We start from the raw sequence: 23167 nt of genomic DNA, 5'->3' as shown, positions 1-23167 counted from the left end.
GCATGACAAGGCCAACACATTAGTTATTTGAAGAAAAGTGAATGCAGAAGGTACAAAAATATTAAATGCACTTACCTCTCCCATTAGGGAAAATCAACCACCTCTGCTCGCGGGTGCCGGCACGGACGGGGGCCGTGTAGCACCACGCTGGTAGACATTGCCCCCTCCCTCCTCAATATCAGTCGGCTCCCCGTCATCATCAACATGGCCACTCGGCTCCCCGCCATCATCAGCATGGCCACTCGGCTCCTCAGGCTGACCCGACCAGGTACCCCATCTAGACGTGTGCTCCTCCGTGGTCTCGTGGGCCCAACTCTCATGGGCCGAAGGCCCATCGACCCGAGGCTCGTGGGCCGAAGACCTGTGGACCGGAGGCTCGTGGACCGGAGTCCGTGTAGCCTCCTCCTCGAACGAGTCCACCCTAGCAGTCACGTGCTCGGGTGAAACAGCTGGGGGTGGCGGCGAGGAAGGCGCCGTAAGAGTCACCCTACCTCCTCTCCCGCGACTACGTGCTCCACCTCCTCTCTTCTTCTTACCTCGTCCCCTGCTGGGCACCGCAGTCGATGGAGAAGGGCCCGGTGGTGTCGACATACTGTCCAGCAACGCTCGATGGAGAGGTGCGTGTGCAATGGAAGACCTCGCAACATGCGCCGACGAAGAAGGGGCCTCGGCGCGCTCCCGACCAGCGCCCACCATCTTTCAACACCTGCCATGACAAAGAATAAACGAAATTAGTACAACATAAAAAAAGTACCGACATGAATAATAATATGTATATCACTTAAGTGTATCATCATCAAGTACAACATAAAAAAATTGAATACCTGACACTACTAATAATCTCGATCAGTATCATCAATAAATGCATAATCATCATCATCACTATAATCAATGATGGGCTCACTATAATCATCATCATCACTATCATCACTATAATCATCATCATCATCACTGGACACACAACAATTATATATATAATTCACCATGTATATATTCATCAGTTGATCGACTTTGCCAATTTTATTACGTCCATGCAACCTACACTCTAATAGGCCGTGTCGGGGTCGGGGTGCTGTTTCAGGGTCAGGGGTCGGGGTGTCGTGTCGGGGTCGGGGTGTCGGGGTCAGTGGGTCGGTTGTCGGGGTCGGGGTGTCGTGTCGGGTCAGGCTCGGGGTCGGGGTGTCGGGTCAGGCTCGGGGTTGGGGTGTCGGGGTCGGGGTCGGTCTCGGGGTCAGGGTGCCGGGTCGGGCTCGGGTTGCCGTGTCGGTGTCGCGGTTGGGGTGTCGATCGGGTTAGGCTCGGGGTCGGGGTGTCGGGGTCGGGGTCGGGGTCGGGGTCTCGGGGTCGGGGTGTCGTGTCGGGTTCGGGGTGTCGGGTCAGGTCAGGCTCGGGGTCGGGGTGTCGGGTCAGGCTCGGGGTCGGGGTGTCGGGGTTGGTCTCGGGGTCGAGGTGTCAGGTCGGGGTGCCGGGTCGGGGTCGGGGTGCCGTGTCGGTGTCGCGGTCGGGGTGTCGATCGGGTCAGGCTCGGGGTCGGGGTGTCGGGGTCGGGGTCGGGGTGTCGGGGTCGGGGTCGAGGTCTCGGGGTCGGGGTCGGGGTGTCGGGTCAGGTCAGGCTCGGGGTCGGGGTGTCGGGTCAGGTCAGGCTCGGGGTCGGGGTGTCGGGTCAGGCTCGGGGTCGGGGTCGGTCTCGGGGTCGGGGTGTCAGGTCGGGGTGCCGGGTCAGGGTCGGGGTGCCGTGTTGGTGTCGCGGTCGGGGTGTCGATCGGGTCAGGCTCGGGGTCGGGTTGTCCGGGTTGGGGTCGGGGTGTCGGGGTCGGAATCGGGGTCTCGGGGTCGGGGTGTCGTGTCGGGGTGCCGGGTCGGGGTCGGGGTCTCGGGGTCGGGGTGTCGTGTCGGGGTGCCGGGTCGGGGTCGGGGTGCCGTGTCGGGTCGGTTTTTTTTCTCTTTTTTCCTTTTCTTCTTCTTCCTCTTCTTCCTTTTCTTCCTTTTCTTCCTTTTCTTCCTTCTTATTCTTCTTCTTCTTCCTCCTTTCCTTTTTCCTCTTCTTCTTCTCCTCCTCTCCTCTTTTTTCTTCTTCTTCTTCCTCTTCTTCTTTTTTCTTCTCATCCTCCTCTTCTTCTTCTTCCTTTCCTTTTTTCTCTTCTTCTTCTCCTCCTCTCCTCTTTTTTTCTTCTTGTTCTTTCCTAAACCTAAACCTAAACCTAAAACTAAACCTAAAACTAAAACTAAAACTAAACTAAAACTAAATATAAACTAAACATAAACCTAAAACTAAAAAAACAGAAAAAAGGAAAAAACTAAATCTAAAACTAAAACTAAACTAAAACTAAACCTAAAACTAAACCTAAAACTAGAACTAAATCTAAACTAAACATAAACCTGAAACTAAAAAAAAGAGAAAAAAGAGAGGAGGTATAGCTCACCTGGGGCAGGGCCGGTGGAGGAGGTGGCCGGTGGAGGAGGGGGCGGGGCGGCCTGGGGCGGCGGCGCCAGGCGGCAGTGGCGCCGGGGCCGGGGCCGGGGCGCGCAGGGGCTGGGGCGCGGCGGCGCCGAGACGGCAGGGCGGCGGGGGTGACGGGGCGGGGGCCGGTGGGGCACCGGGTGGTTGGGCACGGGGGGCCGGAGCCGGGGCGGTGGGGCGCGGGGGGCCGAGGCGCGGTGGCGCCGAGACGGCAGGGCGGCGGGGGCGACGGGGCCGCGGTGGCACCGGGGCAGGGGGCCGGTGGGGCGGCGGGGTGGTGGGGCGACGGGGGCGGCGGAGTGTGGTGGGGGCGGCGGAGAGTGGTGGGGCGACGGGGTGGCGGAGAGTGGTGGGGGCGGCGGCGCGCGTGTGAAGAGGGAGAGAAACAGAGAGAGAGGGGCGGGGTGGGGCGCGGCCGCCGTTAGATGAGTTAAATCTTTGCCGTCCGCCCCCCTTTGCCGTCCGCTTTTTTGCTCTTTGTCGTCCGCTAGCAGACGTCAAAGAGGTGGGGCGTTAAGTTTTTTTTAAACGGGCGGGTGGGTGGGGGCCACCTCCCTCTTTGCCGTCAGCTGACGGACGGCAAAGATTCTTGCCGTCAGCTGGCGGAGGGCAAAGAAATGGCGCATGGCAAAGAGCTTCTTTGTGGTCTGCCATTTCTTTGCCGTCGGCTTTTCGGTGGCTGATGGCAAAGAGCTTCTTTGTCGTCCGCTAGCGGACGACAACGATCTGACAGATGGCAAAGTTGCTGATTCCAGTAGTGCACCACAGAGGATGGGGGAGCAGCAGGCGTAAGCAGAGGCGCGCGGGCTTCCGCTAGCCTACCGTCGAGGATCTCGCATGCCCTGATGGCCTCGATTTGAACTAAGGAGGGCAGCCTCCCCCTGAAGATGATCACGGAATCAGTCGCAACCTTTGGTAGGTGACCAAGCGGAACCGACTCGAAGGCAGAGAACGAGCAAGTAGCAGCAGAGGGGGGTGTAGCAGGGGTACCTGGCTCCAGGTTCTGGGCTGCAGCCCGGAGCTCCACCCAAGCGGGGATGGGTAGAGCCGGACTGCCGTCGGGTCGCGCCGCGTTGAGTCGAGCGCTTGCATTGGGTTCCTGTGGTGTTGTTTACTCCACCTCGCTCCTGTTTGCTTGTGGCGCTGAGCAAGCAAGGTTTAAAATCGCATGCAATTTGATTTCGCAGCAGCTTTTTCCAGCCGCTATAGCGGGCTATTGCGGCCGCTAAGCCATTTAGCGGCAAATAAATAGAGTGCATCAGTAAAACGTGGTATTCTCATCAGGAACATAGAAATAGAGGATTTTTAGAAAAATAGATATTAACATGCCTTGGTGCAGATCCATTTTCAAAAAAGTGGATATTAACATCTTGTTTACTTAAGTGCCTCGCGCCGAGCAAGTGAGTCCTTCATGACCGTTCTGTGCTATTCTCTATTAGGTTGCAAGGCCAGTTTGAAGAGGTGAAGGAGGAAGAGGAGGAGGGGAAGGAGGAGCAGGAGAAGCAGGAGGAGCAGGAGGAGGAGGAGGAGCAGCAGCAAGTTCTTCCTCCTTTGTCGGGGGCAGACAGAGATTGGAAGTCTTGGGCCAACTCCACCGCATGACCTCAAACGGACGTTCATTTTGTTCAGATTTTGTCCGTTTGGGGTGTCAATGGGTGGCAAAATGGACATGCATGTCCGGGTTAAGTTGGAGGCGCCCAACGCGCCAGCCGATCCCAAAATGTCCGCCTCGTCCTCGCGCCTCAACCGCCCGCGAGCTTGCGCTCTCGCTTCGCCGGTGTAGTCGCCGCTGCCGAGCTCGCCCGCTCCGCCCCGCACCTGCCCGTGCCCCCGCCGCGGCTTGCCAACCGCCGCGCGCCGCGCCTGCTCGCGGCCGCCCGCACCCGCAGCTCCGCACCCCGCCCCGCACCTGCCCGTGCCCTCGCCACGGCCTGCAGGCCGGCACGCGCCGCGCCACGCTGCTCTGCTTCGAGGTACCGCACGCCGGCGCCGCGGCATTGGGCGAGCCGTTAGACGTGCTCGGGAACAGGAGCCTGAACGGCCGCTGCGCTCCGAAGGAGCTCTGCGTTAGGCTGAAGCAGCCCGTGGTCGGGTCGAACCGTATGGTCGACGCTGGCACCGCATGCTGATGGCCTTGATCTACGTCCATGTCGTCCATCCACGTGACGCAGTCGGGCTCCTCCTCCGCGACCGCCTGGACCGCGTGGCCCCGCGCGGCATGGTTGGACGAGAGCACGGAAGGCCCCGAGCTCGCCCAGCTCCTGCTGTCCCGCACGTAGGCGTTGGCGGCACTGGCTGGCTCGTGGTAGGCGTAGCCCCCAAAGAGCACCGCCGCGTCCACGCCTCCGAGCAGCGCGTCGTGGCCGCTGTAGCCGAGCGCGTCGAACGCGGATGCTTCGGCGTCAAAGCCGCCGTGGTACATCACCATCGGTTCCCGCGCTAACACCATGAACACGATCACCTAGCTACCTAGCTACTAGCTAGTAGTTTCAGTTAGTGGCAGTAGCTAAACCAAGCTAGCTATGTGATGTAATCTAGCAGAGTGTTGCACCCGGCAGCCTCCAAGCGTGCCTGCGCCCGCGCCCCGCCCTCTCGCTCGGCCACCGCCGTGCACCCGCGCCCGCCGCGCATCCGCTGCGCCCGCGCCCGCCGCGGCATGCCCTGGCCGCTCGCGCCTGCAGCCAGCTCGCAGCCGTGCCCCGCCGCCGCAGCCGCGCCGCACGCCGCCCTTGCGCGCGCTCGCCCCGCCCACTGCGCGTGCGCGCCCGCGCCCCGCCCTCTCGCCCGGCCGCCGCCGCGGCATGTCCTGGCTGCTCGCGCCCCGCCGCCGCAGCCGCGCCGCACACCGCCCCCTGCACGCGCGCCCGCGCCATGGCCGCCCCGCCGCGGACTCGCCCCATCTTTTCCGTCTCTGTTGGTCTCGGGTGGAGAGAGAGGATGGTAGGCGGGCATGGTAGGCCACGTGAGAGAGAAAAGGAGAGAGGATGACAGGCGGGCCAGGGTCACATGCAAAAGGGACAAGGCCGGACGAGGACGACCCAGAAGGCGTCCGCTTGTGTCCGCTTTGGACGCAAACCCAGCTCAAACTTGCGCCCAAGATGGGGCGAGACGGACAAGAAATGGATGCTTTTTACGGATGGGGTCGTGCGTTGGGACGTCTCATATGTCCGTTTAACCCCAAACAGACAGACCCGGACGATTTGGGGTCGTGCGGTGGAGTTGGCCTTACTACTACCGCAGCTGGGATCACATTCTACCTCCACCAACATTGCAGCTTGCAAGTAGTTTGCCTCGCATCCCCAGACAACCAAACAAGACAAAATAGAGTAAGTAACAGATTATCCATCCCAAGGAAAAACATTGATCCAAATTCTTTCATGAATTGACACTGACACCGCTCCAAACTTCTTTTCCGGTTTAATCTTTGCAGGTGGAGTATGCTCCTTGCACTGCTATGGCGAAACACTCACAGCTTTGTTACGGTTGGTGTATCGTGAAGACAGGGGCTTCAATGTCGATCATTTGGCATTGATTCTCTCTGCTGCCGGCCAGGGGTTCCTCAGGAAAACTGGAGCAAGCATTTATAACATATCTCTGTTGATTGCCTAGTCTGGTATTCCATTCGAGGCCAGTAGCATCCCAGCTTTCTTACTCCTAAGTGATGTTGTGCTAAAGCCGCACTCACGGTCTGTCGATATTCGATAACGTATGGCTCAACCCATACGCTCCCACTTACTCAGGAGCCGTGGACCGAAGAGGTGATTGCTCAAGGGCTTAGCTGTGACTCGACACGTAACCTGTTTGAGAAGGTTATGAAATTTCGCGAGTTGCTATGTAAGGTCATCGATTCCGGTCCCATTGCTGTGACACTAAATCCACAGCGCCACTATCATGATATCCGTCGGGATGATGAGCCTTATAGGTTAAAAGCAAATGGAGAATACGTTATAATCAAGTTACCCAACGGCAAGGAGGTAAAGGCAGGGCATATCGTAACAGTGTACGGGTACGAATGCCCGGGAGGCGATGTGCGCACTTTACTCCTCAAGTACCAAGAGAACACCATGAGGGTGTCAGCGTTAAACCAAGATGAGGCCGCGGTGCCATCGGACCAAGTCAAGGTCGGCCGACACTTAATGGATCCAGATGCAATTTATGGCTAATATACACCAGGCGGCCTCAAGACCATCACATTCACGCTAGAGTAGCTGCTATGGATGATATAACTTGATCTATTTATGTCATTTTAACTACATTTGCTAGTATGTGCTGAACTATGCAGAGCTGAACTATGTAGAGCTGAACTATGCAATGGAAATACACATTTTTCATTTCAGTTCATTTCCAGTATGCTATGCACGTGGATGGACAATATGTGTGATGACACTTGAAACATTTTGTTTTCTTGGTAGGCTTATCATCTTTGGCTATTGAATCATTTTGTCCCCATCTGTGGCTGGGAATACCTTATTACCTCAAATGATATGTCTTATTATCTGGTGTGAAGTGCAAGCTCCTGGGAATGCCTTATTACCTGAAATGATATATGTCTTATTATCTGGTGTGAAGTGCAAGCTGACACACCTCCGGTGGTTCGGCTTGATATCTCTTGGTCTTGGGATGTACACCCGGCATCTGGTCCAGCAACCTCCCCCATGGGCCATGGTCTGTTAATTCCAACTCACTGGCGAGAGGCTGTCCGTATGCTTAAAAATTTGTAGTAAGAGTGTTCTATATCCTTTCACCTGTATGTAAATTTCTCGTTTGAGCATGAGGATTGATTGCTGCTCAGCTGGGTCAGTAGATTTATTGTTCAGTTTAAGCATGCAGTTCGAAAAAAAAAATCTTTTGGCTGCTGATTTGTACAGTTTCAGTTTCAGTTTGGTACAGTGGCGTTCATGTGAGAAGTAACAAGACTAAGATGGGCTTCTCTTTTGCAGGTAGCTGGTGTGGGTCCCATCTGTCAGCTCTATCTTGTTCCTCCTCCCCCCATTGTTGCATGCGTGCTCTGACTCTCAAGACATGGACAGTCGTCTATGGTTGGTTGCAGTTGGCGATTAACTTACTAACGAAGTAACGAGATGAAAATTTTCGCCTGTAACGCCATCGGCCGTCCCTATGCTCAAGTAAGATATGTAATAAGGGAGGTTATGTGAATGCAATTTCTGGATGGTTTGAGTTTGGTACAGTGGTGTTTGTTCATTTTAAGGCTGACAACTAGATGCCAAGTTCCAGTAAAATCTTCTAAGGCTGACAACTAGCTGCCAATTTAATCTGTGGCAAAGCAGCCTACACACATTTTAATTTGAGCAAGCTTCGTTTGGGCACATCACATGGATAGATGAATGGTCAAATAAATAAATGGAGCCAAAATCTATAAGTTATGACTTCAAACTGAATGACACCTCAGTCAGTGAGGTCAGTTTCAGGTTCTGAAACTAAAACTGAATGCTGCTGATTTGTTCAGTTTCAGTTTGGTAATTAGGGTGGTGTGGACGTAACAAAAAATGGCCTCTTTTCTCTTTGTATGCTGCTTATGTCAATCTCAGATTAATCAGTAAAGTGCTCCAACTAGTTCAGTTTTCCTAGTATACTTTTTTTCTTTGAAAGATTAATTTGTAGTATGTCAATGTGCTGCTTAATATGGGGCACTTAATATGTAACTAGATATTTCTAAATTTTGAAATTTTAATTCTGATTATGCATATCACCGTTTTTCATCTAAAATGTGTAGTATTTTTCATATTTATGGGCACCACAGAATTTCAAAATTTTACTATGGGGCATTATATTTCTATAGAAGTACTACACATGTTGTTTTGATCAAAGATAATTTTCTTCTTTTCTATCCAAAAAGATGTAGCTCATACATCAGTACCAAGTTGTCCTATACTGTTGCAGGTTGGTGTTGGAAGTGATTTTGATGAGCTGAAAGATATTGGGATGAAGATTGTAAAAATATGTGGCAGGTTACCACTTGCTATTAAAGTTATGGGTGGAGTCTTAAGCAGAAGAGATCCTAAGGAACGTGATTGGGAGATTTACACAAGAATCTTGGCTGGAAAGAAGATGGGTTACAAGAGGAGCTAAACTACTCAGTAAGCTTGAGTTACAATGATTTATCTCCAGAGTTGAAGCAATGCTTTCTCTATTATCACTTTTGCCAAAGGGTTCAGGTTTTTGCAAGCATAGTGTTATTAGCATGTGGATTAGTGAAGGATTTGTTCAACATGATGGTAGGTCGGGGTCAGACCTACCATCATGTTGAACAAATAGGGGCTGGGGATGATTATCATTGGGAGTTAGTCGCTAGGAATCTTTTGGAGACCGATGATTCAAATGAGAACATATGGGAGTACACCTTGCATGATGCCGTCCGCTCATTTGCTCAATTTATGGCTAAGGAACAAGCATTGGTGGTTCACAAGGATCAAGGTGACATTAGAAAACTTCTTCCAGAAAACCAAAAATTTCACCATCTCTGTATATTTCATCCCAAACTAGAGTTGAGCATCCTAGAGAAGCAAGAAACATTGAGGACATTATTTTTGATAGACTATGAGATTAAACCTGGTGGTTCATTGGCAAATTTTGCTAGTCTACGGGTATTGGATATATGCTTCGAGGGATGTGATTGGTTAGTGAACTCTTAGTGTGAGCTGAGGCACCTAAGATACTTGTCATTCTCCGATACAAACACATCTAGGCTTCCAGGTGACATTCATAAGATGAGGTTCCTTCAGCACATTCAGCTCATGGACCGTACAAAATTGGACAAGCTTCCTAACAGCATTACAAAACTAGCGTGTTTAAGATATCTTAACCTGAATGGGTCAAATGTAGATGCTATACCAAGAGGGTTTAGTGGTTTAACAAGTTTGAGAACCCTCAGGGGGTTTCCAGTAAAGATGGATGGGGACTGGTGTGCTTTAGAAGAGTTGGAGGCTCTTTCACATCTTAGAAATCTTTCAGTCCAAAGTCTAGAAAATGTGCCTGCTAGTTCAGTTGCTAAAAGGGCCAAGATCAGCAACAAGAAGAGTCTAGAATATTTGGAGTTAAATTGCTACAAGGATGAGAAAGAGGAGGAAGATAAAGTGCGCCAAATTGGGCTGGAGCAACGAAAGAGAATAGAGATTGTCTTTGATGAGCTGTGCCCTCCACCCAAATTGGAGACACTAATAATAGAAAGATATTTTGGTCATCGACTACCGAATTGGTTGCAGTCCCCAGTGGCAACAACCTTTCAGAGCTTGACGTTTATTGCCCTAAAGCACATATATAACCTACTGCACCCGACTACCCGATGGTTTGTGCAGGATTTTCGGTTTGGAAGAAGTAGAGATCAGTCATGCTCCAGCTATCGAACATGTTGGGCCTGACTTCCAGGCCCATGATGCAGCAAGGGGGGAGATGGAGGTGTCGCATTCCCAAGTCTGAGAAGGTTGGTGTTGGATGGGCTGTCCGGATGGAAGGAGGAGGAGGAGAACAAAGTCATAGCCATGCCAGCTCTGGAGCATCTAGGTCGGGCGTGAGTTGTGTGTTGGGGTTGGACATGCAATTGGGTTGAGCAAATTGGGTGTCGGTGTTCGAGGTGTATTCGGTTGGGTGCGTATGTCAAAGATGGACATACACCTAGGTCAAACGGGTTGTGTCTTAGAGTTGGACAAACAACTATATAAATATACCGGGTCGAGCACGAGTTGCGTGTCAAAAGTGGACATGCAACTAGATCGGACATGAGTTGCGTGCTAATATTGAACGCGCAACTAAATAAGGGTCCGGGGAATTTGATGATAGACATGTAACTGACACCACCAAAAAATAAAGAATTTAAAAAATCATGAATGTTTTGAACACAGCCCAGCTTCTTCAATTCTGCCCGTACAAAAGGCCCAGGCACAGACAAAAAAAGAACAAAAACAACGGATCACAAGCACATATAACGTGATTCTCAAAAAAAAAAAAAACAAGCTCATAACGTGTTTTAAAAAACCACATATAACGAAAAAAGGCCCACATGCCAGACCCATACAGGAAAAGGGGCTCTCGGTGTGCGTGATAAAAAAAAACAGCCCCAAAGGACACTAGCGACACGAGCCTTAGAGACAAAAAATAAACATTTTGTACAAATCTTGAAGCCCCTAATTAATTATATGGTGAACAACTTAGATGTGACATTCTTAAAAAATATCTAGATGTGAATTAGTCATTCTGATAAGAATAACATAGTTATCTTACAACTGCAATACATATGCCATAACATAATAGTTTGAGTCATGGATCTTCGGCGCTATCTATGTCTATGACGGTGTTATCTATATCAGGAGGTGTCATAAAAGAATTGTATGGCCGCACTAGCATATCTCTCCTGCGGAAGAATTCTTTTTTGTGATCTTGCTTTCCACAGACAAATTTTTCATCACTTGGGTGCAAGATATTGGATTCGTCTGGACAAAATGCACACGAGCTGCTAAAGCGGCACAACGGCTTTTCTGTTGGACATTATAGAGAAATATAGAGAGAGGATTAGCTGCAAGTTGCATTAATAGTACGCATATATTCAAGTGGCTAGCAAACACAAACACAGTATGGCGGAATGTGAAGTTAAATTTAGGTAGTACCTAAGATGATGCATGTTTCAACGGCTAGTTCAAGGTACTGTCTATCAAAATATAGCTCAGCGAAAAAGTGCTGCGTCTCGGTGGTGGCATCCATGGGGTGAGCCGAAAAGCAGAGGTGGTACCAGAAAGTTCCCCTAAAACCGATGCAGGCAGCCTTCATCTCCGTGGTCGACTGGGGAGGATACTCAGGATACTCAAACTCGGCACCCTGCATCGCAGTGATCCATCTCAAATTCACAATCATATGTATTAAGCACTCGCCTAGATGCGTGGTGTGTGTATGAGAGAGAGAGAGAGAGAGAGAGAGAGAGAGAGAGAGAGAGTATCATACTGGATTGTTGGAGTTGTAATGTTCGATGGCGATGTCGACAAGAGTAGAAATTCGGAGGGCGACGTCCTCTCTGTCCCCAAATAAACAAGGGTACACCAAATAAATAAACAAATGATGGATGGATCTTTCCTTTGATGGTTGGGGCAATCAGACGTTCATCCAATGAATCTCATAATAAGAATAAGAATAGATCCGATGCAAGCGCTTAAGCAAATTGGTAAGAAAATTGTCCAGCAGCTAGGAATTACATACTCTTTTGACCTAATAGAGCGGCCAATGTACTTTTTGGAGACTGGGAGAGAGTCGCGGCCGGCGGGGGAAGAGAATAGGGAACCCATGGATGGATCAATCTCTAGTGTTTGTCCGATGCGGTGGCTCTGGCGGCCGGCCAAAGTAGTCCCCGTATATATGTGGTAAAACCGATCGGGATAACAGACGGAGACGGAGATTTTTTTTTAGGGGGCGGAGACGGAGATTTTTTTTTTTTTTGAGGGGTCGGTCGGGAGACCTCCTAGCTGACGCTCGCTAGCGTCAAACCCACGAGCTTCCGCGCAGGATGCGCTATCTGAACGGGCCGGCCCAGTCGGGGCGACACAACAAAGCCGCCGTTAAAATAGCAAAAACAGCTACCTGGCCGTGCAAATATTTAAGAACTAAACGCAGCGGCAGATCAAAAAAATTTAAACAAATCTTCCATTAAACATTTTTGTGATATACGCTGAATAACTTTTAGATACAGATTGAACATTTTTATGATCTCCGATAAACAATTTTGAAACATACATTGAACATTCATGTGATATAGGATGAACAACTTTTAAGTACACAATGAACTTTTTTTGAAATACGTTGAATATTTTCTTAATATATGCTGAACATTTTGGTAATGTATGTTGAACATTTTTTTAATACATGATTAACGTTTTTATAATGCATGGTGAACTTTTTCATAAAACAATGACATTTTTCTTAATATAAGATGAACATTTTTATAATACAAGATGAACTTTTTATATACCACACAATAAAGAGAAGAAAAAAGATAAAAGAGGAAGACAAATATAATAGAAAATAAACAAAAAATGACGGAAAAAGAAATCAAAACAAAAACAAGGAAAGAACAACTGGAAAACCGAACAAAACAATGAAAAAAAAGAAGCAAAAAACCAGAGAAGAAAAACGAAAAAACTGGCAGGAAACAGCGAAGGAGGCAGCAGCAAACGAAGAAGCCCCGAATCCCGTCCGTGGGCCGGCCCAACCACAGGATCGCCTCAGCGAAGGCACGACCTTTTGACGCTAACGAGCATCAAATAGGATCTGTCGTCGGGCGGAGACGGAGGTAAATTGCTCGAAATCACTAGTTAAGGAGTACTCTTTGCGGAGATCACTCCAACTTTCCCAGGTTGCGACAAGTGGCGTGCTGCATGTGCGCCACTTGTCGCAACCGGAGAGTTTTCCCTTTTTTTCGTATATCCGTTTATTCAAAACGTTTTATCTCTTAAACCGTGCGTCCAAATCTCGAACCGCTTTCGCCGTTGGATCCCTCGCGTCGAGATCTTCAAAACAATATCCCATGTTGATAGTTTTTGACAAACTTTTTTTTTCACGAAAAAACCGGACGGAAAAAACCGACGAAAAAACCAAACCGGGAACATGGGTTTTTTTTCCTTTCCGAAAGAGGCACACCCGTGCCTCTGACGAAATCACAACCGTGCCTCTCGCAGAAGAAAAATCGTGCCTCTCGTGAAATAAAAAAAACAGAAACCGAGTTTTTTTTTCCCTTTCCGAAAGAGGCACGCCCGTGCCTCTTGCGAAAGCACAACCGTGCCTCTCGCGGAAGCAAAACCGTGCCTCTCGCGGAAAAAAAAGCAAAAACATGTTTTTTTTTCCTTTCCGAAAAGAGGCACGCTCGTGCCTCTCGTGAAAGCACAATTGTGCCTCTCGCGGAAGCAAAACCATGCCTCTCGCGAAAGAAAAAAAAAACAGAAAATGTGTTTTTTCCCTTTCCGAAAGAGGCACGTCCGTGCCTCTCACGAAAGAAAAAAAACAGAAAACACGTTTTTTTCTTTCCAAGAGGCACGGCCGTGCCTCTCGCGAAAAAAAATACGTTTTTTTGTGCAAAAAAATTATTTTTTTCAAAAAAAAATTTGGTCGAAAAGCTAGGGAAGACTGGTAGAAAACCAAAACGTCAAAATACCCGGAAAAAACCCGTTTAAAAAGCCGAAAACGCGTGCGAAAAAATAAAAAATAAAATTCGGAGGGAGCGCCCAAAGCGCGGCACGTGGCAAATGGCTGAGAACGTGCCAAGTGGTGCTGATCGTTGCGAGGCTCCCGAAGGAGCGCTCGTTAATTAGTTGCTCCCATGTTTGCTTGCTCGCGTAGGCAGGCCGACTGGTTGGATTTGGATCTGGGCCGTAGGCAGGCCCCGTGTCCAACGGGGGTTACGCTCCAAGTCTAAAAAGAAAGCCTACGTTCATTTATTCCTTTTGTTTTCTAAAAAAAAGTATTCTTTTTGTGGGAAAAAAATAAACGTAGGCTTTATTCTTTCTTTGCACCAATTGCAATGTGGAGCACAAGGAACAGATTTTTTTTCTCGCACGTTAGTCCTCTCTCTCTCTTCCATTCCTCCTTTAAGCAGTACGACGCCACACCGGCGAGCAAGGGCAGAATTGGCAGCGATTCACCGGACAACGGCGTAGGGAGCCCTGCATTCATGTTGGAATACATACTTACTAGATCGGGTTCGCGCCGTGCCGCGAGGGTGCCGGTCAGAACGTTTAGACAAAACATGTAACAATTTGCCGGTAAGAGCCCAGGAATAGCATGTGTAGACAACCAATTGTATTAGAAGCAAAACATAATGGGACTGAAAATGACATCAGGTTATAAGACAGAATCAAGCTCGGTGCTTTCATACGACCAAGATAAAACACAGGACCATACATTACTTTTTACGACAAAGAGATAGGAATTAAAATCTGAAATCTATACATGCCTTGTTCAGAACAAAGTGAAAATAGCAACATACCACCAAGTGGTACCTTCCACTACAAAGACAACAACGGGAATCTAAAGGCAGATAGCGAGGTTGGAACAAGCAAACCATCAAACAATTATAACGACGAATTAAGAGTAATCGTCACAGGAGACTTGCTGCCCAGACATGTCTTGTGATGGTAAATTACAGGGGCAGCTTTAGAGCTTGCAACATGAGGGCAAAAAATGTGGGAATAGGGAATCACCATTAGATAGTCATCATCCTGTAGAGGAAAGTTAAGGATAAAATAATTGTTTTACGAAAGGATATGCAGGCAAGAGTACTGTTGCTGTAAAACTACTGAAACTACTCCATAGAATTTACAGAATTAAGATGATCTCCTGGAGTAGTTCAAGCAATACTGGAGTAGTTCAAGATACTGAATCTTGGTGCAACACTAAGCATGAGATACAATACTCCAAAAAATTAACACAATCAAGAAAATATAAAAGCAAGTTAACAATCTAACAAGGCAAGTTTCTGTACTGCACCAAGTCAAAATCTACTGCAATATTTAAGCTACTGAATATTACAAAACAGTGAAGTGAAGTTCCATTTTAAGCTACTGCAATCTTTCTCTTAAATCTACTCATGCATCTGTGGAACTTAGCAGTACTCATTTAAGAATGGAGTAAATTAACTTGGCAATATGCAAACTTTGAGTTAGTTGACTTGGCATTATATTGAAATTCCACTACAGTCTTTAAACTACTATAACCAGTCGGAAATCTACTGGAAACCCCTCAAAGAAGTTCATCTTTTGTACTGAGTACCTTGTGGATGGCGTCGCAACCGGCGAGGACCTCCTCGATGTGCGTGCACTTCATCGCCGGCTTATTCCTGTCATCCTCGTTGGCTTCCTCGAGCTTGGTCTTGGCCTTGTTGGCGGCACCGGGCTTGGACTTGGGCTCCAACTTCCACTTGTGATCAAAGCTGACGTCATTGGGGGGAGGCAAGCTCCGCCTCCCACTTGAGAGCCCAGCCCCGTGCGGCTTCTCCTCGGCCGTCCACTTCACCTTGCAGCCCCCCGGGGAAGCGGCGGCGTAGGTGTACTTGCGGTGAGCCGGTTGTGCGCCTTGGTGCGAAGGTGCCGGTCCAAACGTAGTAATTAAGCAGGTAATAGTCAAGTTAGTAGGAAGGTTTGAGAAACTGTTTACATCTAAAAAATCAAAGTAACCATCCATGATAGATGAGTTTACTATATCACAAATAGCAAAATAAACCCAATGCAAGGTAAGCAAGGCATAGTCAATCCACAAGATAATTGATTTGCATGGTCACGACAAAAGCAGGAAGAGAATTGGCAGTGAACTGGACACTAAAACTGAACATTTTTGTGATATTCTAAAAACTTTCATACACATAAACGATTAATTTCACAAGGGAATGAAATATACCAGCACATGGGTGTTACATGACTAAACTGAAAAAACAGGGGCAACAGTAGCAGCGCCTAGCAGAACAGCTGAGCAGCTGCAGGCAAGGCAACCAGCAGCGGCGCAGCAGCCAGCGGCAGCAGCAGACGGACGCGGCAAGAATAACCGCAGAGCGAGCAAGTTCTCGATAGGTCATCATGGTGGTGTAGTTGTAATCTACAACGACAAACCCATACAATTGCTGCAGGTATCTAATTACCTGGAAAGCAGCACCCTCATAAGCAATCAACAATGCCAAAATAGAGCACGTGATCCAAAAATATATACATACATAATACATACATACCCGCACCTAAACTCCAAAGGGCCATAATACGACCTATCTACATAAGAAGCTAGAAACCCCAAGAGCAGAACAACCTCAAACATTTGTGCTAGATCCATGAATAAATGAAAGCTCGCCCATGCCGTCTGAAGCTGTCACACACCAACAGTATGAAAGATAAAACATTTAGCCTTTGGAAAATGGATTATTACATGGGTGAAATTAATTACTAACAACTACAAACATGTTATATTTATTAGTATATTCAAGGTAAGTAATTTAGTGAGCCAATATCCTACAAAAACATAGGAATTAACATCATCCTAAATTTTTACTTAGTTTCTTTAACATTAACTAAAGATTCCTCATAATTCGAAGCAGCTGTATCTATTCTAAAAAGTGTCAAATTAGGAGCAGTCTTGCTAATTACCGGAGCAAGGCATGGAAGTAGCAAACAAACATATGACAGATGAAATTATGAACACTGTTGATTAAATAAAATCGGCACGAAATGATGCAAACTTTGTTCCACTCGAATTTAATCAAGCGGTCAGCTTGGTAAGCTACCAACAAGATTTTGAATTTAAATACCTATATAATATTTTATCATTTAGAATTTGGTTGAATGGAATCATGGCAACATGTTTTTGTGTGGAGGACTGTAGTTGGTGTATACATTCCTGGAAGCATATTTTCTTTTCATATACAAACAACCTTTAGTATCCAAACCAGAACAAAAAAAATTATGGTTGACTTGGTTCGTATGATCATTCGCAGTAGCTCCACAACACGAACCAATCATCATAAAACATCGACCATTTCTTAGATATACTTATCTAATATACCTACAAGGCTAAAAAAGACACTATAATGTGATGCAGTACATGTAAATTTTGATGTAACACCACCATTTAGACAAAATGATTGGCCTCACTGAAGATAGTGAATCCCTCAGGCCAACATGTGAGATAGAAAATCTTATAAATCATGGTGCAAGTGTGTTGTCCGCAAAAAAATATTCAGATGGTCTAAGCATGTCCTATAGGATGAGGCACTATCCTATCAAAACCACCAAGCGACAACATTATCGCACACAACCAATGCCATCTAAATCTAAAGTGAAAACTATCCAAGACATGAAGCCATGTACTTCACTATTCATGGTTGCAAAGTAACACCACTCCCACTCCCACAAACAGAGTAAAATCACATCAGCCAAAAGAGAAAACAGTACGGGGAGAATAGGAGATCTCACCTTGTCGAATGGTTACAGAACTTTTGGTCAAATTGCAAAGGCAAGAAAGCATGGTCCTCACCACTCAAGGATGCACTGGAGATGCAAATCATGCTTGCAGCTTGTAACCTGTGACAATTCAAAACAAAAAAAAAAACAGAACAGATTCAACTTCAGACACGTCTACCACTGAATCGAAAGATTTCCATCGCCAATCACCATTATATCCGCAAGACAAAGGTATCTACCGTGCAGGACTCACTGTCACAGAAGGCCTCAAGACAGATGTTGCAGGCGTGGTCACAGGCGTCGTACACACCGCCCCTCCACGAAGTTGCCGCCGATGAGAGCTTCTCCATCCCTCCAGCCCCCAGCCCTCCTCGCTCAAATGGGACCTACCGGCTACCGGAGATGGTCGCCGTCGTCCTCTGGACCTTGATGGATCTGACGGGAAGGGGAGGGGACGGCCAGGATCCGGTCGTCGCCGCGGGCGTCAGCGGTGAGGCTGCCGCTTGCCTCCTTCCCGCCGCCTTCCGGTGCCTGCGAGATGTGAGTCCAAAGCCCATAGAATGCAAAGCTCAGAAACAAACAGATCAAGAGAAAGAAAAAGCCAAGCGAGATCTAGCATGTTGCTGGCAGGTGGTGTACCTCCAGGACGGTGGCAGTCTACGCAAACTGGAGCGGCCTATCCACGGCGGTGAACAGATCCTCGTGCCCTGACCGGGAGCGCGACAAGGAGCACCAGGAGCCACTCTTTAAGGCTGAGTGGCACGATGCCAAACACCTGCGCGAGGAACGGCACATAGAGGATGAGGAAGTGCAGCCCGAATGACACCGACATGGCCAGGAGCAGCCACGGGTTGACCCACGAAGGCATCCTTAGCAGGCTCGTGTCCCCTGAGAGGACGTTGAGCGAGTTGAACATCTCGATCGCCACGAGCATGGACAGTGAGAGCGTCATTGCCTTCACTTTGCGGACCTGGAAGTGGTCGCAGGGGTTGTCATCGAAGGTGAAAGTTTTAGCACGAGCAATGAAGGGCGCAGCTATGAAGTTGTCCCAGCTAGAGCACTGGCCGCAGTTCGAGGGCTGTGATAACTGACAAGTGTGGCCATCTCCAGTGAGATCAATGCCCATGAAAGATCCGTGGGTGTACCAGATGACCAAACGGTTGTAACCCCATGTAAAGGCCAATGACCTGCAAGTTATGTGATTGGTGAGAATTATAATCTCGAGAAGAAAGGCAGAGATGCCTAAAACAGATCAAACAGATATGTGGTGATCATTTACCAGGTAACAGAACAAAATCCAAGGAGTAATCAATGAGTCATCGCTCCTCCTTGGTGGTTTCTTCATGATGTCCTTGTCAGGCGGATTGAAACCCAAAGCAGTTGCAGAGGGGCCATCGGTGACGAGATTTACCCATATAAATTGAACAGGTATCAACCCCTCAGGAATACTCAAAGCAGAGGTAAGGAAGAGTGAAGCAACTTCACCAATGTTTGAGGAAATCATGTATATATCTGCAGCAGTGAAGCAAGGGCCTTCAGAATACTCAAGGAATAGAAGGTTTTCCACCAGCTGGATGTGAAGTATGAAAGCAGACACAATCACGCAATCATGCTCGATTCAGGAACATCATTTTTAGCAAGCCATATAGAACAAGCACAAATACGCAAGCAACCACAAAACTGTCAATGAGAAGTGAGAAAAAGGCTCTCAGTGCACAAACCTTATGAAAGCTTTCATGTTATTGTAAATAGATCTTCCTTCACCAACTGCGGTAACTATGGTACTGAAATTGTCGTCAGCTAGTACCATGTCAGAAGCCTCTTTGGCAACCTGAAAAAATAAAGATTAGATCAGTCCAAAAATATTAAGCTAAATAAAAGCATGGTTTTGCAAATATCACTCTTTTCTTAGAACCTCCCAGTAATGTTCTACAATCTGAACAAAAAAATAATCTTGTTTTGCTGGTTCAAACAGTGTTATCTAGTTAGCATGAAAGCAGTAACAGATGAGGGGACAAGGGCTGGCAATCAATACAATTCATAGGTTTCTGAAGTACAAAGGTTGGAAGAGAAACAACAAGACTTTTGAGAAATCAATAGTTTTTGTCAGGAAAACGAGTGGAAGAGGTGATTTTAAAGCAGAAGACCATGAAGACTCTAAAGTGCAACATGATGAATGATTCAGGCACGCTAGTAGGGTGATGGTGGTACCTGGTTTTCTGTTAATTCTGCAACAGTCCATTCAGTCTAGTATTTGTGATCCGTTTAGATATGAGTTCAGAGCAGCGATGAGTTCAATATAAATGTATGTTATCATTTGTATATGCAAATCCTATTGGAGTCCTAAAAAGGAGTGAAATCATTGTGAGCTGAGAGAATGGACAAAAACAAATTTAAAAATTATTTCTTGCACAAGTCTATTTGCATATGATTTTTAATTTGGACATAAATAAAGGAAGCCACTTGGCTTGATATTTTTAACTGAACTAAATGTCCAATGCTATGTCAACAATTAAATCTGGGATTGACCAAAATCATCGGATTACTGAAATTATATTTGTACCTGAGAACTCAACTATCTATAGAAAATATGAGAGAACCTAAAAGGACCATCTGACCAAATTTTGTCGTACGACAGAGTCTACCATGCCACAATGATGTGCATTCTACTTTGACACTATTTTTTCTTTCTCTCACTGAAACGTGCAACTAAAAATACCAAACCAGGGTTTACAATCGAAGACAAGATTGCATTATGGTACTTGAGGAGAAACCAATACAATTACTCAGGTGTTGGTGCGGTAGTGTTTTATGCACGAGACCATCTATAGAAGCTAATGAAATTATGCAATACAAAGCATGTGGAGGCACATGGATAGTTCCCATCAGGTCTCTTCTATATGTTGAGATGTTGAAAAACATATAGGTGCATGAAAACTGTTTCACACAACTGAAATGCCAATGGATGACTGATTGAATCTAGGGGTGAAATAAAAGCTGCGTACCCTCAAGAATTGAATGATAAAGTAATTAGCATGGCAAAGAAACAATTTACAGGACAAGATAATTTCTGCAGCTCACAGGCATATATAACCGCAAATAAAGCTAAACTGCGCTCAGTATTTACCTCAGGGGGCTTCACACAGATCCTAAAATTACATCTCAATCTCAAGAATATCCTATATCGAAATTTATAGCAAGTAACCTGCGCAAGCAAGCAAGTTTAATAAATATGAGAGGGTTCTCCACCGTGAGTTTATTACCATATCAGGAAGTTCATGTCTAGAGCTATGGAAGCACAAACGACCAGAGATATAACGTCGTGCGGAAGCAGCATGGGCAAGCTTACATTGACTGCTCAGTGTTTCTAATGTTCAGAGATGAGGCGTCCAAATCCGGATTGGGCATCGTTATTATCTCGGCCTGCACAAAATCATTTAAAATGTATGAGCAAGATAAAGCACCCCGGGTTTAAGCAAGCTAAGAACCAAATAATCTATTTTTTTGCTAAGAACATAATGGTATAAATTTAGAATAGCAGGATGAAATGACATCTCAATCAATAACTTATACTAAGTAAAAGAGTAAATAATTTTCGCTTGTGTTTTAATTTCCATCCATGAGTCATTGACATCAAATTATCTTCTCTGTTCCTTTGCGTGAGACTGCACCTACATATCCAAATCAGATTCCTACATGAGCTTTCTTAGGTACATAACTGAACAAAGATAATGCTTCCACTGTTAGTGTTGTAAGTAAATCCTGACTGGATGATGGCATTTATGCCATTGTTCAGATGTCAGTTAATCACAAGGGTTGATAGAATAAAATCCATTATCGCTGCAGCAGCCGATACAATCGATTTATAACATAGAACGGATGGAGCAAGCAAATAACGGCCATCAAAATACACATATGCATACATCACAGCCACGAGTAACAAACGAATGTTTCTACCCAACAATTGTGAAGGTCTCTTGACATTGTAGTTACCCTTTTAATACATAAATCAACTGGTCCCATCTGTTCATAGGCACCTATCCAGAGAGATACGTATTTCATTCTCAGAAAATAGATGCACATGATCATTTGTCGTTGAGTACTTTTATTGCAGAGAATTATAAACCAGAAAAAATGTGCACTTTCGAAACCACATAATCTGTTCAGGGCAATCTGACTTTTAATGACCTGATGTAATATATCCAGATGTAGCCCAGAGAGAAAGAGAGCAGATCGAGAAGGGCAGAGAGGGGGGGGGGGGGGGAGAGGTTACCAAACCTGGATGAATGGACGCAGAGCTGCCGACCGTGATCTCCTCTTCTTCCCCCAATACCCTTTCTGGATATTTTGGGCCCTAAAAAAACGGCCGAGGAAAGAAAAGAAAAACAGAGCAAACTACAACAGGGATTGTGGGTCTATCCTTATCAAACCAGTCTTGATCAGTCTTGATCCTGTATTTTAGGATTTCTAAATCAGCCAGCAACCCCTTTTTCCACCTAATGATTGTGGGTCTATCCTTATCAAACCAGTGTTTGTTCATTAGTTTCCAGAGATTAGAGTTTGGTTCCATGCTCTACCAGATTGTACAATCATTTTTTGAATGCCCAGGGAAGTGTCTCACTATATATGCAAAACATCCCAACAAGTTGTACTGAATCTACACTGAAAAAATAGGTGGGACTTGATGCTTCATCCCTTAAGAAAAATAGACTGAATGATTTCCATCCGCAGATTCCACCACATACCACACGAGTTCATCGAGGAAAGTAACCTTTCCATCTACAACCCTTTCCATCTACAGCCTAAGGAGATTACTGTATTGAGATGTTATGCACTACTACTTCTACACACAAAATGACTGAGAAAACAGAAGGTGAATAAGTTTGTGACTTTCCTGACACATTTTGCAGGTGCAGGAAGGAGACATGACCTGTGTGGCCGGGGGGCGGCGTCCGTAGCGAGCAGAAGCAGACATCCCTCGATCTGGAATCGGTCGAGCAGGAGCAGGAGCAGACGTCCCTCGATCTCCACGTCCTCTCCCGACGCGCGAGCATCTCTTGACGGAGGGACGTCTTCTCGTAGGGGAACGGCCGCTCCCCGGGGAGCTCTTGGTCGCCGGGAGGCTGCCGCGACCCCCTCCTGTTGATGACGGAGGCGACCCGCCACCCAAAGCAGCGCGGCCACCTCGGCCATCCCTTGATGGAGGGGCGTGTCCTCCTCAACTTCTTCTCCTAGGGGAACGACTTCTCTCCGAGGAGCTCCTGGTCTCCGGGCTGTGCGGCGGCCGCCGCGCCCCCCTCCTGCCGGCGGCGGAGGCGGCGCGCCACCCAGAGCAGCGCGGCCGCGTCGTCCTCCGTGAGCGCGAGAAGGCCATGAAGGAAGAGGAGGAGGGCGGCGTGAGGTCGCGGATGGGTGCCCGGGCAAGCGGCGGCGGCCGGCGGCGGGGCAAGGAGACGGGCGCGGGCTAGGGTTTGGAGGGGGAGGAGAGGCGGCGCGGGGGTTCGTTGGTGAGCAAAGAGGAGGAGGGGGAAATGAGGAGAGGAGCAGAGAGGACGACGCACTGGGTGCCCTATCGGCACCCATCTCCTCGGATGCGAAAAGACGGAAATACCCTGGTGGGGGCAAAGTATTTACGTTTTTTTGCCATTGAAATTTTATCCAACGGCCCAGGTCGATCGGGTTCGAGATCGCACGGCTCACGGCGGTCGGGCCCGAGATCGGACGGTCAGTATCGCGAGGGACTTCCGATCGGACGGCCGAGAAGCTCTAATCG

The 23167-nt window shown here is 47.6% G+C and overlaps 1 protein-coding gene and 3 pseudogenes across 1 annotated transcript; 2 read left to right on the top strand and 2 right to left on the bottom strand.

The window, feature by feature from the left end:
- The first annotated feature begins 563 nt into the window (after positions 1 to 563).
- Positions 564 to 4904, top strand: LOC123039655 (translation initiation factor IF-2-like; annotated as a pseudogene).
- Positions 4905 to 7859: 2955 nt separating this feature from the next.
- LOC123039654 (putative disease resistance RPP13-like protein 1) lies at positions 7860 to 9993 on the top strand (annotated as a pseudogene).
- A 683-nt stretch (positions 9994 to 10676) lies between these two features.
- On the bottom strand, positions 10677 to 11829 carry LOC123042720 (uncharacterized). Its single transcript, XM_044465110.1, has 4 exons — positions 11666 to 11829; positions 11414 to 11483; positions 11083 to 11290; positions 10677 to 10953 (listed from the first exon to the last, which is right to left on the bottom strand). The coding sequence occupies exons 1-4, from the start codon at positions 11749 to 11751 to the stop codon at positions 10736 to 10738; spliced, it is 582 nt and encodes a 193-aa protein (XP_044321045.1). The 5' UTR covers positions 11752 to 11829; the 3' UTR covers positions 10677 to 10735.
- A 2470-nt stretch (positions 11830 to 14299) lies between these two features.
- On the bottom strand, positions 14300 to 22928 carry LOC123047384 (calcium-transporting ATPase 1, endoplasmic reticulum-type-like; annotated as a pseudogene).
- Between the last annotated feature and the right edge of the window lie 239 nt (positions 22929 to 23167).

This window comes from Triticum aestivum, chromosome 2B (genome assembly GCF_018294505.1).
Source record: "Triticum aestivum cultivar Chinese Spring chromosome 2B, IWGSC CS RefSeq v2.1, whole genome shotgun sequence".
Lineage (NCBI taxonomy): Eukaryota > Viridiplantae > Streptophyta > Magnoliopsida > Poales > Poaceae > Triticum > Triticum aestivum.
Note: the sequence above shows the minus strand (reverse complement) of the source record. Positions and strands in the feature narration are given on the sequence as shown.